The sequence below is a fragment of the Mus pahari genome, chromosome 7 (assembly GCF_900095145.1).
Source record: "Mus pahari chromosome 7, PAHARI_EIJ_v1.1, whole genome shotgun sequence".
Lineage (NCBI taxonomy): Eukaryota > Metazoa > Chordata > Mammalia > Rodentia > Muridae > Mus > Mus pahari.
In genome coordinates, this window is record NC_034596.1 from 102,556,114 (window position 1) to 102,573,426 (window position 17,313).

Below are 17,313 nucleotides of genomic sequence, written 5' to 3' on the forward strand. Positions count from 1 at the left end.
GAATATGCAGTTCCATTTCTCTCTGGAAGCCCCATGAATGTCCCGTGTCCTGTGATGGCACATCTTACCCAGGGTTACCAGCCACACTGTGAATATGCAGCTCCATTTCTCTCTGGAAGCCCCATGAATGTCCCGTGTCCTGTGATGGCACATCTTACACAGCGTTACCAGCCACACTGTGAATATGCAGCTCCATTTCTCTCTGGAGTTTGGTGGCAAAGGCAGAGCATACATTTTGAACTCCACAGGGGAAACACAGATTTCTTATCAGAGAGACAAAATCCCTTCCTCTGTGTGGAAATCAGGCTTGTATTCTTGAGCTGTGGGCACCCCAGCTGTGAATGCGTTGCACCATCCCACCCTGGACCTTCGGGTTGAAGAACTTTAACTTTGCTCTGACTCTATTGATCAGGAGATGGGGAAGGGAGTGGCTGAGTTACTTGTAAAGGTCATGCAGTTAGTAAGCAGGAGATGGGGGTGGCCCTGTGATAGAGGACTATGTTTGGTTCCCAGCACCTACATGACAATTTGCAATCATCTGTAACTCCAGTTCAGGATCTCTGACACCTTTTTCTGATCTCTGGGGTTTACCAGGCATGCACATTGGTGCAGGGGAAACGCTTGTCCACGTGTAAAGTATGTGGCTCAGCTACACTGCTCAGGCTGACTCCCAAACCCAGGCTGTGTCATTCCATCGAAGGCATGAACCGCAAGCAACCTCGCTGGGTCGCCTGCATTCTGACAGCTCACACACCCCACATAAGGAAACAGCCCTTTTGCCATACCCAGTATCATCCCCTCATTCCCTGGAAAGCTGCTGGTATTTCCAACAGCCCAAGACTGGCTCTGGTTCCCTTGTCCTCCACTTTCAGTGAAGGCTGTCACTGGGTTCTGGTCCCTGCAGCCAGCTGAGCACCAGAACTGAGGGTAGACACTCCCACAGCAGAGGTCGTCAGGGACAGCAGCACCCTTGTGGTTCCGTGGACATGGCTGCCTGCTGAGCACCCTGACACTCCACCTCCCTGCCCCTTGCCAGACAGTTAACTGCTTTGGCCTAACAAAACTTGGGAACCAGACCTGGAACTCCAGCCCTGCAATCTCCCAGATCCTCTGTCCACCCTCCCCAAGACTTTGGGTGGGACCCTTCGCCTCTCCACACCTCCATATGAAAGCAGCTGTGTGGTTCTGGTGAGCTTGTTCACAGAAGCAGCTTGTTGGGTTTGGTCAAAGTCACTTGGGATCTGCCAGCATACTGGCTTAATGATAACTACCTCTGTAGGAAGTGGTTAAAGATGGTGAGGCTTGCATCTGGAGTCTTTATCTGCTCTTGTGGTTTCAATTTATCTAGTAGCATCTCTGTGACTCCAATTTCCACTCCCGCCCTGGCGGTATTCGGTGGTTGTACTCCCAGATAAACCAAGCACGCCTTTGACCAGCAGCTTCCTATGGAGCCAGAGGACAGAGAGAGATCCAGATGTGCAAACTATGGCCCAGAAAAGAGCACTCACCTGCCTGCCTTTTGTGATTACTGTAGATAGGACAGATTATAGGGTGGACAAAGAAACTCCAAAGGCAGGCATATGTTGTGATGGAAGTGTGACAGGGACCCAAGTAGGCCTGTGCCTCTTATAGGAAGAAAATAGGCTTTTCAAACAGAGCTGCGGCATCTGAGAAGAACACGACCCGGGTGGGTTTGTGCTGTCTGTCTGTCTGGCCACATATTTACACTTTCCTTTAACCTATTCTAGGACCCAGCTCAGTCCTCTGGTTTTCATCCTTCTGGGTCTGTGGTTGCAGTGGGGACACTGACTGGGAGGTAAGCACCCACCCTTCCCTGCCGCTGCCCCGGAACAGACTATGCCCACAGAGTTGTGGGGAGCAGTGAGACGTCTGAGCCTCCCTGGGGCGGGGGCAGGGGCATGGCAGCTTTGGCTGCGTGTCCTTGGTTCTGGTCATTTCCTGAGAAATCAGTCAAAACTCAAAAGTGAAACTGAGTCCTTCCCAATTGAAACCTGGAGGGAAGCCGGATCTGTCAACACATCTCCTCCCCAGCTTCACCCTCACCCCACCGCATCTGCCTCCAGTTCAGAGGCTCTAGAGAGCTCCCAGAATCCTGCTCTAGAGCAGTGGTTCTCAGCCTGTATGGGTCATGACCCCCAAAGACCATGGAAAAGCACAGATACTTCTATTGTGGTTCATAACCATAGCCAAATTACAGTTATGAAGTAGCAGTGAAAAAAATGTTATGGCTTGGGTCATCACAACATGAGGAACTGTATTAAAGGGTTAGGCGGGTTGAAAACCGCTGCCCTAGAGCCTACAGCAGGAGCCTCCGCTTTTGAAATGGGCAAGAAAGCATCGCAAGGCACCGAGAAAGGAGGCCCGCTTTCTCGGCTAGAGAGGCTTTCAGCACTGGGGAAAGTTCCCAGATCCATGTTCTCATGTTCAGACTCAGCCTCCTCTCACCAGCCTCTTCCACTGTGCAGTGCGCAGTAGTAGATCTGAGCTTGTCCCGCATCCTCCTCCACGTAGCAGCAGTGAGCCTGTGAGCCAGTTACGCACACTCTCCGACTGTCTTTCTCGTCTGTGAGATACGGTGATACCACCAACACCGATGACTGAGAAAGCCATGTACACAGGGACACTGCCTTGCAGGTGAGAGCCGCGGCTGGCTTCACTGCGTGCAGTGCTTGACTGAGCTTCTCTGTAGCCTGACTCAACAGAGCAGCCCTCAAGGGCGGTGGACCGAGACTCCTGCTGGATGTCTGGAAATGTTGTACGGAAACCCATATAACCTAGCTCTCTCATACATGCCTGTGATCAGACTTAACTGAGTGATTCGGCTCAGAAAGCTGAACAACACTAACTAATAGTCAGAGGACCCGTTGTGACCATAGACATCCTACACATACACATCTGTATCGAGATGTCTGGTTGTGCTGGACTGCTGCCCCCGTCCCCTCCTGAGAAGGGGTCAAAGGACTCAGTTCCTTATGGAGATGACATGAACGGAATACTCTCCTTGGAACAGACACAATGTAAAAGTTATGAAAAGTGTCTAGATTGTTCCATTCAGTATTTTCAGGACTGAGGTTGGCGAAGGGTTAGTGGAAGTACAGCGAGCAGCCCCCTGGCTGAGGAGGGACCTGAGGAGGGACTGAGTCTGTTGTAGCTCCAGGTGTATGGTCTGAGATGTTCCCTCCCATAGTCCTTTGCAAAAAAAACCAAAAACCAAAAACACAAACAAACAAAAAAACCCCATTGCACTCTGGATCTGCTTTTCTACATGTGGGGACAGCCACTAATGCTAGTGGGGAGCTGGGGAGACGACTTAGCAGTTAAGAGCACAAACTGCTCTTTCAGAGGACCCAGGTTTGTCCCCTCCCATTCCCCTCCCGTTCCCCTCCCGTTCCCCTCCCGACCCCACCCCCAACCCACATCAGGAAGCTCACAACCATCCCTTAACTCCATCTTTCTGGGAGATCTGGCACCCTCTGCTGGTGTCCTCTGGTACTGCACTTGTGTAAAAAAGTCCACACACAGTCACTCTTGTACACACGTAGGGACTCACCCACAAATATACATACCATCTTCCATTTAACTCTCTTTGAGGCGTCAAAGATTTAATTCAGTAGGCCCTACAAGATAAACATCACCATCATCTATCTGCTGACAGATGGCATGTGACAGAATTCGTAATTGAAGCATCCTAGGGTGGAATGGATGGCACTTGTGACTTAATGTTACACTCTCTGACATAAGACCTAACGCTACCACTCTGTGTACAACTCTGGCTAACCCTAGTGTGTGTGCTATGTGCCAGCCTCAGTGAGATCTAAGGTAAATGGTTGTCACACATGCAAGAAATCCCAGCTGGAAGCAATATATAAGTTCCACGAAGCTGCCGTGCGTGGGTAGTTAGGCCCAGAATGGTGTTGCGGAAGGCAGTACCTCTGCATCTGTCATCCAGGTCTGAGACTACAGTAGCCGGGAGTCACAGCCGTGGCCTGTGAGCGCCATCATTCCGATACTTAACACACCATTTTCTGCTCCTCACCCTGGCCCAGAGCTCTAGGGCAGGCACCTCATGCCCACAGCTAGCTCTCTGCTGCAGCTCCTATATGCCCTAGTGCCCAGTTCATACGCCTTCCTGCCCACAGCTTTCCTGCTTCCCACGCACATACATGTCCCAGAGAAAACCATCAGTGGTAACCTCTGAAGAGCTTCGAGCGTTTGTTGAGATGCGGTTCCTTTCTGTAGAGAAAGCTGGGTGTGTGTGTGGGGGGGGGGTCCTTAAGTAAGAGCTAAAGGGGTTTACACGGCCCCCTGATGAGCAGACTTCTGCTGTTGGAACAGCCTTGCATTTCACCGAACAGCTCACAGCGTTTCTCTCATGTTTACGACAGGTGGTTTGTGTTTGACACAGAAACAAAGGACTTGGTCACCGTCCACACGGATGGGAATGAGCAGCTGTCCGTGATGCGGTATTCTCCAGGTCAGAATTCAGCTTTCAAATTCTCACAAAGAATGCAGTTCTGTACAAGAAACAGGTTGACAAAGCTCCACCAAGGGACTTCACTTAAGCATGTGGTGTGGAGGGTTTACTAGACAGCGAACCTTTGTGTCACTGTGCAGCTGTGCTTTAACTTTGTATTACAAATCCCCCACCCACTGTCTAGTCCTCTCTCTGGCTTTTTGAGACAGGGTTTCTCTGTGTAGCCCTGGCTGCCCTGGAACTCACTCTATAGACCAGGCTGGCCTTGAACTCCTAGAGATCCACCTGCCTCTGCCTCCCAAGTGCTGGGATTAAAGGCGTGCAGCATTACACTCCACTTATCTTACAGATTATCTCAAACACAGAATTAGACAAGGTGTCAGGGTGAGTCTCCCACCTCATTACCACTCAGGATTGCTCTGCTGCCTTCATGCCCCTCCAAGATACATGCTGTTAGTGCATTACAAACGTGTAGTTCAGAGGTTCCGGGGACTAGGGAGGCGTCTCGAGCCGTCACATGGGCCGTGCAGGTGTGAGTCTCGATGATCTATCTCCTAGCCCTTTTGAAAAGTTTATTCTTCTAGATTTATTCCTGCTTGGTTTTGTTTTTGGTTTTTGGTTTTTGGTTTTTGGTTTTTCTTCTTCTTCTTCTTCTTCTTCTTCTTCTTCTTCTTCTTCTTCTTTTTTTTTTTTTGGTTTTTGGTTTTTGGTTTTTCAAGACAGGGTTTCTCTGTGTAGCCCTGGCTATCCTGGAACTCACTTTGTAGACCAGGCTGGCTTCGAACTCAGAAATCCGCCTGACTCTGCCTCCCAAGTGCTGGGATTAAAGGCGTGCGCCACCATGCCCGACTTCCTGTTATTTTTTAATGTTCACGTGTGTACTGTGGTGCATGTGCATGTGTGGTTTATGTATAATTATGAATGTATAAATCCCTGGGATCTTTCTCCTACAATGTTAGATCATCTGTAAATAAAATGTTTACGGTGTCTTTGGATCCAGAGGCCTTTATATCTCCTTCACTGCGTAGCTGGTTCCTCTAGTAAAGTGTGAACAGGGGTGGTCAGGCGGACTCTCTCGTTTTTCTCTCAGTGTTTGCTCTTCAGGGACAGAGATGCCACTTCTCACAGGAATGTTCTCTACTGTCTGGCTTGGTCTCGGCATAAGAAGTGTTAGAACTTGTCAAATGCTTTTCTACGTCTGTTAAGATGGGACATGTGAAAAGATATGGAACCTTGGTGGGGTCGTGCACGCCTGTAGTCCCAGCACTCGGGAGGCAGAGGCAGGAGGAACTCTGGGAGCTCAAGCCCAGCTTGGTTTACATAGAGTTCCCGGATAGCCAGGGCTACATAGCAAGACCCTGTCTTAGATAAAAAAAAAAAACAAAAAAACAAAAAAACAAAACAACAACAACAAAAAAAAACCAAAGAAAGTGGAGAAGGTGCATTTGTCACCTTTAAATGCAGCATATTAACTTTGCAACATTCAACCAGCTTTACATTCCTCTAATAAAATACTGTTGGCATGTTTCAGGTCTTTTCTAAGTTGTTCCTGTTTTGTGAAGGGTTTTGCATTCAAGTTTGTGAGGAGCGTTGGTATGTAGTGTTAGTTACTGTGATGTTGTCATTAGTAAAATGCTATTGGCCTTATAGAGTATGATGAGGCATGTCCTCCTGTTTTCTGAGTGTGTGAAATATAATTATAGGAAGGAGAAAAGGAGGAAGGGAGGGAGCGAGGGAGGGGGGAGGAGAGGGAGAGGCAGAGTCTGGAACTCACTAACCTTGGTATTTGTGTATACATATGTTGGTTTGGTTTGGATGCAGGGTCTTTTTTTTTTTAAGATTTATTTTTATTTTATGTATGTGAGTACACTGTAGCTGTCTTCAGACACACTAGAAGAGGGCATCAGATCCCTTTACAGATGGTTGTGAGCCACCATGTGGTTGCTGGGAATTGAACTAAGGACCTCTGGAAGAGCAGCCAGTGCTCTTAAGTGCTAGGCCACCTCTCCAGCCCCAGGGTCTTGATATGTAATCATCACTGGTATACACTTGACTGCGGTGGCCTACCCCAGCCTAAGACTTCTAACAGTCTATCCTGCCTGCTGGGACAGTGGGTGTGCACCACACACCCAGCTTTGGGGAGGTTTTTAACAACTGAAGTGATGCCCTTTAAAGAACGTAACTTTATTTTGAGTCTTTGCTTTTTGAGGCAGTTTAGTGACACCCATCTATTTGGGACTTGCTTTGTCTGCATTCTGTAATTTGTCAGCACCAACATGTACAGCATTCGATTATAATCCTTGTGGCTTATCCAAGGCTACTTGCAAGGGGTCTGTCTCTCATCCTTGATGCCTGAAACTAATGTCCTCTCTCCTGTTGGCTCGGTGAGCTGGACAAAGCTGACGTCAGTCTTGCTGAATTCTGTTTGCAATGAGCCAATTCCGTGTGACATTGGTGGGTTTTCTTACTATTTTTCTGTCCTGGGATTTATTTCCTTTTTTTCCCCTCTCTGGTTTATTTATGTTGAGTTCCTGCTTTTCCGATTCTGAAGGCAAACACATAGGTTATTTATGGGATAACGTTCTTTCCTGGTACAGATGCTTGGAGCTATAAATTCCCCCCCCCCCTCACTGCCCGAGCTCCGTCTCAGACATCCCCCCCTCACCGCCCGAGCCCCATCTCAGACATCCCCCCCCCCCGCACCGCCCGAGCCCCATCTCAGACATTTGATTTGTGTTTTCAGCTCATAGATGCTTCCCAGTTCCTCACATGCATTCTCTGTTCTCAACTTTGTATTGATTCTGTGTGCGCTTGTCAGTGCAGAGAGCTGCGGTCATAACAGATGGAGTTAGTGCAGGGACAGGTCCTCACTCCATTTCCATAGCTCCCTGGCCCTGCTCAGAGGCAGCAGGATGGATGTTCTTCCCAGCACCCCAGCTTCTGTAGTACCCGTCCCCCAGCAAATATGCCTGCCCTCTCTCCCTTCCGGCTCTCAGACTATTTAGGCTGTTTTGATCTTGCCCTCCTCCCTACTTTGCTAGGACATCCTAAAATACCATTTCCTGGGCCATGCCACCTTGTGCAGTCCTCCTGTGGGGACAGAACTCGGTGAAGTAGTGGCATATGGCAATGGCTGCCAGGGACTTTCCAAAGGTTGTCTAGTGAGCCTGGCTGAGGGCTGTGTAAGAAAGTCTGCACATGCTTCATGGACAGGGATGGATGGTCAGCAAGAGCCAGAACTTGCCTGTAGCAGGCTGGCTGGAGGAACCCGTCATCCCTCACTCCATCCTCTGCACCCCTCCCAACAATTTGAGGCCGCCGTTCTGATGTTGCCTCCCGCCTTCTCTCCTGGTCCTGCTCAGGAAATGCTGGCAGTTTTTGAACTAGTCTCCGGGCTCCGTTCTTCCTGTCTTAGTTGTCATCAACTTTAGCTGCTTGTTGGGCAGCTACAGGAAGGGCTCTGTCACCCTTACCAAATGCCTTGTCTAGCATTTCAGCACCAGCACTGCAGCCCAGCAGCCCAGACTTCCTTGACACAGGAGGAGATGCCACTGAGGTGGAGCCCCAGGAAGATACGGGAAAGCCTGTAGCATCTGGGCTCTGCGAGGAGGGCTGTGGCTATGGAGGCTAAGCAACTGGGTCTCCATTCTGCAAGGCTGGAGAGAGGGACGGCTAGGAAAGGGTTTTATACTATTTTATACTATTTGTAAAGTTATACATTTAGGGCTCAGTGGTTAAGAACACTAGCTGCTCTTACAAAGGATCTGGGCTCAATTCCCAGCACCGACATGGCAGCTTGTAACCATCTGTAACTTCAGTTCCAAGGGGTCTGATGCCCTCTTCTGGCCACCTCAGCCACTGCATGTACACGGTAAACACATATACAAACATACACGTGGACAAAATACACATACATAAAAATCAATAAATCTAAAAATTATAATTTAGAAATTTGAAAGAAAAGATTTTATAAACTTTTACCAGCCTCTTATAATCAGGATCCTATGGGTATTTTTCAAATGAGAACTTTGAAAGCAGTATAAGATACATTAAAAAACAATGTTTCCCTTTTTGAGTAGTTTATGAATTGGTCTGAGTCTGCCCCAGCCTTTCCTCTTAAGGACAAGTGATGTCACCCTGATGTCACATTTGCATCTGTCCTGTTTCTGCAGATGGGAACTTCTTAGCAATCGGCTCACATGACAACTGCATCTACATATATGGAGTTACCGACAATGGAAGGAAGTACACACGAGTTGGCAAGTGCTCCGTACGTTTTTTTCTGTTTCCTGGGGTTGCTTATGTGGTCAGTTCTTTGCAGCAGCATAGCATCCGCCAGGCTCAGAAAGGCAAGAGAAACTTACCCAGTGTTCTCCTCTCCCAGGGCCATTCCAGCTTCATCACCCACTTGGACTGGTCCGTGAACTCGCAATTCCTGGTGTCAAATTCTGGGGACTACGAGATCCTCTACTGTGAGTAACAGGCAACAGGCTTGTCAGGGTTTAGATTACACAGGACACTCACTCTGACACTCCCATGGGCCCGTGTGGGGTGAGGCCCTCTCCGTCCCTCGGTGTCCTTTGTGACATGAGGAGTTGGCCTTACAGCCTCTTGGAGTCTTCCTGACTGGGAGGGGCCTTGTTGAAGAGCGGGACCCACCCTGGGGAAGAAGCAGGCGAGCCCTGTGCAGAGGTCCTAGAGGTGGGACAGTCCCACAGTCACAGGATGAGTGACCCTAGTAAAGGTACCTACCCCCAAGCAGGCAGAGACCACAGAGTCCCTCCCATTTCAGTGAATCAAAGCCCCTGGACCCTTTCTTCCAGCCTGCCTTAGGGCATCTCTGTGCCTGGGAGGATGCAAAAGGAAGCATTTACAGAGTCCCTGCTACATGCCATGCTCTGGGCAGAACGGAGGGGGTCCTGGGGTGGGGGGAGTCATGGGATGTGAGAGCACCCCGACCTCCACCCATAGGATGCCACTTAGGACGCACACGGCTGTTTGCCTGGCTTTCTCATGATCCACAGTAGTATTTTCTGACACTTTCAGGCTCATCCCTTTGTATAGATTTTAAAAAAAAAAAAAAAAACCTTATGACTAGAGGATCAGATGCCAGCAGCAGGGGTTGAGGGGTGCAGAAAGGCAGTGTGCAGGGAAGAAGTTACACTGCCAAGGCTATTGCCCACTTGCTAAGGAGCCTGGGAAAGGCAGGGGGGAGAGAGAGCCAGTTCCAAGAGGGAGGTCCCTCCTTCTTGGGTCCCGCCTGACACAGGTGCCCAAGCAGGCAGGTGCTATGGGGATGAGCCTGTGTCTAATACCTACCCAGACACGGGCACATAGGCCCCAGTGAGAGTCACTTGGCAAACAGACAGATCACCCCGGAGCCTTGGCACTCACTGAAAGTGGTTTCCTGCCTCAGAGTTGAAGAGGCTGAGGGATGAGGGACATGTGTGTGTGTGTGTGTGTGTGTGTGTGTGTCTAGTGTGCATACACACATCTGTAATAAGGACACTGAGTAATAGGAAGCTAGGAGCCAAAGACTACTGGTCAATGGGAGAAGCCAGGCTGGTGGAAGGGAGCAGAGTCTCAGAGACATGGAGTACTGAAAGGCAGACCCTCCTGAGACCCAGATTTGCACCCATTCCCAGACAAACTAACAGCTGTGTACACTGTACTCATGGGAAGGTGGGTGGTCTTCCCTGATGGGCATGGCTGTGCTCCCGTGGGTGGGAAGGTGGGTGATCTTCCCTGTGGGGCATGGCTGTGCTCCCATGGGTGGAAAGGTGGGTTGTCTTCCCTGATAGGCATGGCTGTGCTCCCATGGGTGGGAAGGTGGGTGGTCTTCCCTGTGGGGCATGGCTGTGCTCCCATGGGTGGGAAGGTGGGTGGTCTTCCCTGNCTCCCATGGGTGGGAAGGTGGGTGGTCTTCCCTGTGGGGCATGGCTGTGCTCCCATGGGTGGGAAGGTGGGTGGTCTTCCCTGTGGGGCATGGCTCTGAGGACATTGCCTGACTCCAGGACAGCTGGGGCCTCAGCTGAGAAATCACAAAGCTGTTGCTTCCTCCAGGGGTTCCGTCTGCCTGTAAGCAAGTCGTGAGTGTGGAAACCACAAGGGACATCGAGTGGGCCACCTATACCTGCACCTTGGGATTCCACGTCTTTGGTAGGGGTCCGCGTATGTCATTGCCTTTGAAGTTTGAATGTACTCTAGTGCATGAGGCCATACCTTCTCCAGTCTTTAAGGATTTATTTTTAATTGTTTATTGGTATGAACATTTTGCTTTTGTGTAAGTACAGTGCCTGTGGAAACTAAAGAGGGCATCAGGTCCCCACTGGAGTTACCCATAGTTGTGAGCTGCCATGGAGGTGCCAGGACTCGAACCCTGGCCCCACCACTTTCAGTTTTGTTCATCTCTTCTGTTCCCACCTGGGGCCATGATACACAATCTCCTCAGCTCCCAGGCTCAGGCTGAGGGGGGTGATTAACCCTTCCCAAGGCATAGGACAGCCCTCCCCCAGTGGTTATGTGGTTGGTGTTGTACCCACATGAACCACACAGCACTTGGCTTACTTGCTACAGCTTGTAAGATTATTATATTCTTTGACCCTTAGCCTACAACTTTTACTTCTTTCAAAGCTCATCTTAGGAATACATTCACAAATAGTTCACAATGGGGTGGTACAGTCGGAGCAATCAGGAGTCAGTCAGCTGGTAGGAATTCCTAAGTCCTCTCAGTGTAGCGTTTCCCTATTTCCTGGTGTTCTGTCTATGGAGGCGCTGGCATGCACTTGGTCCTCTAAGATACAACGCTCTCAACCAGAAGCCTCTCCCAGGACACAGTGCCCCTATTCTCCAGGCTCTGAAGTTCGCAGTGCTGTCTGTGCTCTGTTCCAGGAGTGTGGCCGGAGGGCTCCGATGGGACAGACATCAACGCCGCCTGCCGGGCCCACGAGAGAAAACTCCTGTGCACAGGCGACGACTTCGGCAAAGTGCACCTCTTCTCATACCCGTGCTCACAGTTCAGGGTGAGGCTTTGGTCGTTCACCACCTTTCTTACAGGGCACGGACCGACGGTCTGACCTGTCCGAAAGCCAAATGGAAATGAACTGTGGGTGAGGGCTGGCTGCATATGACCCTGCTAATCTGCTGCCTGAAACCTCTGGGGTTCCCCCACCACAAACCTCAACCCAGACATGATCTACAAAACTTTTTTTTTTTTTTTTTTTTAAGTTTTACAAGATAGGGTTTCTCTGTGTAGCGCTGGCTGTCCTGGAACTCACTCTGTAGACCAGGCTGGCCTCGAACTCAGAAATCCGCCTGCCTCTGCCTCCCAAGTGCTGGGATTAAAGGCATGAGCCACCACTCACACGGATCTTGATCTGCAGTGTGAATGCACTTTAAATTTTTTTTTTTTTTTTTTTTTTTAATTTTTCGAGACAGGGTTTCTCTGTGTAGCGCTGGCTGTCCTGGAACTCACTCTGTAGACCAGGCTGGCCTCGAACTCAGAAATCCGCCTGCCTCTGCCTCCCGAGTGCTAGGCTTAAAGGCGTGTACCACCACGCCTGACTACAAAACTTTTTATATCTGGTATGTCTACCTCTGCAGCTATATGGGCTTCACCCTGACACTGACACACACACACACACACACACACACACACACACCCTCTACCTACCTACTCCCTATCTCCCCATGCTTACTCTAGCTCTGCTGAGCTGACCAACCCTATGCTTAGATTACCTTCCTGGCCTTTGTGAATCTGAACATTTTTCAGGCAGAAGACCCTGCCTCTCTAGGGTTGGCTCATGCCTGGTGCAGTCCTCTGAAATCGCCCTACTTGATTTCAGGCCTATCATGTGCTGGTCTTCATCCCGGGGGCTTATTTCTGTACCCCTCTTGAGTCTCACACACAAAGCTGATGCACAGAGATGAGCAGCTTACAAGGGGGGCAATAACGGAGTTTTAGACTGATTAGCGCTGAGGGGTTTCCTGGGGCCACGGTCAGCTCTGTGTAAGCTTTTCTCCTTGTCATGCTTTTCCAGGCTCCAAGCCACATCTACAGTGGACACAGCAGTCACGTCACCAACGTGGACTTCCTCTGTGAAGACAGCCACCTTATCTCCACGGGTGGGAAGGACACAAGCATCATGCAGTGGCGGGTCATTTAGTCCCCGTGGGAGCCCGAGGAGACAGACTCAAGTTCCGCTTGGTCACTGTGATTTCTGTTTTGTCTACAGACTCTTAACAAACCTCAGGAAAACTGTCCCTCTACCAGTTACCTTAGTTGGGGAGCCAGTGTGTGTCACACCAGATAAGCAGTTGTGTGTCCACTTTTGTTATATAGGGCAGGATAGAATGCATGTTGGGTAAAGGAAGTTCCCAAGGTTTACATGGCATCAGCAGAAGGGACTGGTGTATCCTTATAGACACTTTTCTATGAACTCTTCAAAAATGGTCACAGAATGCCTTTTAAAATATTGTATATAGTCTTCACTGCTTCACCTTGTTAAGTCAGATATTTATGATAATGAAGTACGGAACTGGGAACTGGGGTCGTTGTTGACTAATTGGTCCTAAAAGGATAAATTATGTAACTGATTTGCCCAGCTGAATCAGGACTGCAAATGCCAGACTTTCCTTGGCCATGTAACTAAAATCCCATTAACTCCTCCCTTTGGGAGGCTGGCAAAAAGGGGGTTGTGCTCTCTCTGGTTAAGCAGTTTGAACTACAGAACCCCGAGCTTCCGTGGGTCTACAGGTGCTTCCACGCACTGCGTAGACTGTCCCGCCTGAGGACACAGCCAGTTTCTTCAGCACCTCCACAAACTGCACCCCGTCTCTGTTCATGTGCCCCAATTCACAGCGAGACATTTAGCCATCACTCTCTGCATACTGATGGCATGATACGGTATTGTCCTCGTAGAGAGTTTAACGACTTACGATAAAATGCCCAAGGCTGGGCCTTGCTGTGTGTGCTCTGGACACTGTACATTTGTACCCAACCGAGCGGGTCAAGTCGGAAAGGGACTCTCTTCAGTATAGAGGCAGCCTGTAGAGTGCAGCGCCTCCGAGGCTCTGGGTGTAAGCCGGTTTCCTTCCCTGACTCGTGCACGGACAGCATGCAGCATACAGACGGAAACTGCTCTGCTGGGTAGAAGGTGGGTAGGGTCTGAAGGTGTCGAGAAGGCCTTACCCGGTGTGTGACAGATTGAACTGATTGTTTACATTGGGGACTGTATCTCGGATCTTTAAATAGAGGAATCACAAACAGACTTAAGGACAGATGCTGAGACTGATTTTAGTAAACTCATTTACTCGAGTGAGTGAGTTGAGTTACCTGAACTCTATAGCACTGGCTGTTTACAGTGATGAAGGACGACATTTAAGACATCTCCCTTGCTGTCTCTAGCCTGCCATGAAAGGACAGGGTGCCAGAAAACAACGTGACTCAAGATGAAGCTGTTTGTATGTATCCTTATCAAATATATTCTATAAGGAAATAAAATCTGAAAAGTGAGTTTTTTATTGACCTACGTTTCTGAAAGTATGTAAATTAAAGTATTTAAAATTAGATAGGATCCACACTACATCCTGGTCCCCATCAGAGGGCTCACTCCCATGGATCCCTTGCACACGGAGTTCTGTTCTGCATACAGTGTGGAAGCCTTCATCAGCCCAGACAACTCTAAAGGGATTGACTTAACTTATTGCCTTAATCACCTAGGCTTAATAAGCCAGTCCAATTGTTAGTTTGTCTGTGTAAATAATGGCAAAATGGCCGCTTTTAATTGACAGTTGAAGGAATAATTAGGTATCAAGGAAGGGGAAGAGACCCGTGGCAACTTGCATAGTGGCTCATTTGGCATCATCAGGACTGAATACCACCTCAGGGAGGTAGGACTTGACTTAGGCCACTGTCATTTGGCCCTAGGCATTTGGGAAGAATGCCATGTCGAAGGGAGCAAGTTAGAGAAGCACCTTTGAGGTCTGGTGGTTGGGAAACAGAATGAGGAGGAAGAGACCAGAGACGCCAGCCATCTAAGGGCCACCCTCAGTGACTGCTGCCTCTAGTGAAGCTCCATCCATTAGAGATCCCAGAACTCCCTGAAATCGCCGCATCAGCTAGTGATCAGGCATTCGAAACCTGTGAGGAACATTTGACATACAGACACAACCAACTTAGAAATCAAGGGGAGATGTACACATTTCATGTTGGATACATACTTGCATAATATTATTCTATATTTTATTAGCTATGAAGATAATAACATTACATACACACACGTACATATACATATATATATCCAACCATCACAGCATTAAGTATGTTATATAGCGATTGTTTATAAATAGTATTAAATAGCACTATTGCTATGGTACCATGTTTAAATGGTCCAGGGTTAGCTTTACAGATAGTATTTGTTTATTGTTCATATAGCACACAATGATGACTTGCCACCGCTCTCTCATCCTGCAGCCAGGGAGTTAATTTGTCTCCTCTTGTGTTTGGGAAGCTGGAGAGAAGGATGTAATAAAATAAAGAATCTGCAGCACAGGCACAAGAACGAATTTGTTTTCTAAGCTTAAAAACAAGTAGGTGGGGTCTAGAGAGACGGCTCAGAGGTTAAGAGGACTGGCTGCTTTTCCAGAGGACCTGGGTTCAAGTCCCAGCAACCACATGGCAGCTCACAACTGTCTGTAACTCCAGTTCCAGGAGATCTGACACCCTCACACAGACATACATGCAGGCAAAAAAACAATAAATATAAAATAAAATAAATTATTAAAAAAAAAACCCGCCGGGCAGTGGTGGTGCATACCTTTAATCCCAGCACTTGGGAGGCAGAGGCAGGTGGATTTCTGAGTTTGAGTCCAGCCTGGTCTACAGAGTGAGTTCCAGGACAACCAGGGCTACACAGAGAAACCCTGTCTGTCTCAAAAAACCAAAACCAAAACCAAACCAACCAAACAAACAAACAAAAAACAAGTAGGTGTCTTAGCATCCATACGCTGAAAATTGTAGTGTTGGTTAGCATCTCTTTAAATTTGGGCAAAACAGAACTTCCAGTTTACCTGGACAGCTCCACTGTCAGAGGCATTCCGCCCCCTAGTGGCAAGATAGCAGAACACAGTCCATCTTTTTGCTCTCAGCGCTGTGTGGGGGAGAAAAGCAATCCTTTATTCTTCTGAGTGGTCTCTGTGGGGACATGTGCACAACCTGACTGTTCAGGAGAACCTTCACAATTCCTGGAAGATCCTGACATCTCTGCAGCCTTTGGACCCAAAGAAAGGCTTCATGTTTAAGGAGTGACTTCCTTCTCTGAGGGTCCCCCATCTGGACCTCTGTTAGATGGGTGGGTGCCGTTAGGCAGGGACTGAGGTAACACACTTTGGCTCTCTTGTGCAGACGCTCACTTCTGTTCAGAGCTCATGTCTGTACCTCACTCCTGACACCAGCCTTTTCTGGGCACCTGACTGAGATCTGCTCTCTTTTGCCTTTGGAATTTTCCGCCACGGTCAGCAAACGCAGGGAGCACATGCCACGCTCTCCATGTGCCCCAGGATGAGTCAGAAATGACCCCTGCTCTTCCCTTCTGGACGGAAGGCAGTGTGACCAACAGATCAACTCCACCACCTCCACTCCCCAGGAGATCTTCCTCCCAAACTCTTTTAAAAATATTTTTAAATGTTTTACTATATTTATTTACCAGGGGTGGGGAACGTGCAGCTGCTCCTGTATGTTCCATGACCTATACATGTGGAGGTCAAAGGGCAGATGGTGGGAGTCAGCTCGCTTCTTCTGTGGGATCGAACTTGGCTCATCAGGCTTGGCAACAAGCCCCTTTGTCCACTAAACCTTCTCTCTGGCCTGTCTATTGAAGATGTCTAACTCCTAACCTCGTATGTCTGTAATGTGCATGGGGGAGTATAAGGCTTCCTGGGAGCCTTCTGTAACCTGTACCTTGATCTACGGAGCCTCTGAAAGGCCTTTTCTACTGGATCTTGGCTCAAGGTTCAACACTCAGCTACATCACCAATGCTGCCGTGACTAGCCTTAGATGGTTTCTTTGTGCATCTATGTGGTGGGCTTTATCCTCTCTCCCCTCCTTGCTGAGGGATGGGAGTGGATTGTTATGGTGTGGACACTGGATGTTGCCAAATTGTCTCTCAGAATGGGCCAGCAGCAGAGAGAGGCACCCTCTGCTCCACTTCACCCGTCCTTTTCCAACTGCCTAGCAGCCCTCAGGGCAGTAACTCAGCTGCCTTCTGTGTGGATGAAGAAGCTTGCCCTGGGGTTTCTCCATGACTGATGACTGGTTGCAGAGCTAAAGGAAGAAGACTCAACTCTCCCAAGCCATGCCCTGCAGGCCTGAATGAGCCTTCTCAGAAGCACCTGCTGGAGACAATGCTAACTGTGGGTGCGCGCGCGCGCGTGTGTGTGTGTGTGTGTGTGTGTGTGTGTGTGTGTGTGTGTGTGTGTGTGTGTGTAGACGGTACCACACACTCTATGTAGTCTGCAGGGTGCAGAATGAATGTCAGCTGCCTAGCCTAGGCCTGCACACTTGTGTGACTGAAAGCTGGCTGTTTCTCCTGCTACAACTCTGAATGTTTTCTATCTCAGCACTGATTGTTGGATCAGCACTCCACACGTACAGGTGTGTGTGGGGGGGAGGTGGGAAGGCTCTGTTATGGGACATATTTAACTATTGTGATGGTTAATGTTCATTATCAACTCGATAGGGTTAAGAGTCACCAAGGAAACAAATCTCTAGCCATCTCTATCAGGGATTATCTAGATTAGGTTCGCTGAGGTAAGGAGA

The 17,313-nt window shown here is 49.0% G+C and overlaps 1 protein-coding gene across 7 annotated transcripts in view; it reads left to right on the top strand.

The window, feature by feature from the left end:
• The window catches only part of Eml1 (EMAP like 1), a 162,427-nt gene extending 148,406 nt beyond the window's left edge, over window positions 1-14,021 (top strand). For all 7 annotated transcript variants that reach the window (XM_029541178.1, XM_021201528.2, XM_029541180.1 and 4 more), the window contains 7 exons: window positions 1,749-1,816; window positions 4,407-4,495; window positions 8,668-8,765; window positions 8,880-8,967; window positions 10,559-10,654; window positions 11,387-11,517; window positions 12,535-14,021. In XM_029541178.1, the coding sequence (XP_029397038.1) occupies window positions 1,749-1,816; window positions 4,407-4,495; window positions 8,668-8,765; window positions 8,880-8,967; window positions 10,559-10,654; window positions 11,387-11,517; window positions 12,535-12,660 (696 nt within the window). In that variant the 3' untranslated portion in view covers window positions 12,661-14,021. The remainder of the gene's footprint in view (window positions 1-1,748; window positions 1,817-4,406; window positions 4,496-8,667; window positions 8,766-8,879; window positions 8,968-10,558; window positions 10,655-11,386; window positions 11,518-12,534) is intronic.
• The last annotated feature ends 3,292 nt before the right edge of the window (window positions 14,022-17,313 follow it).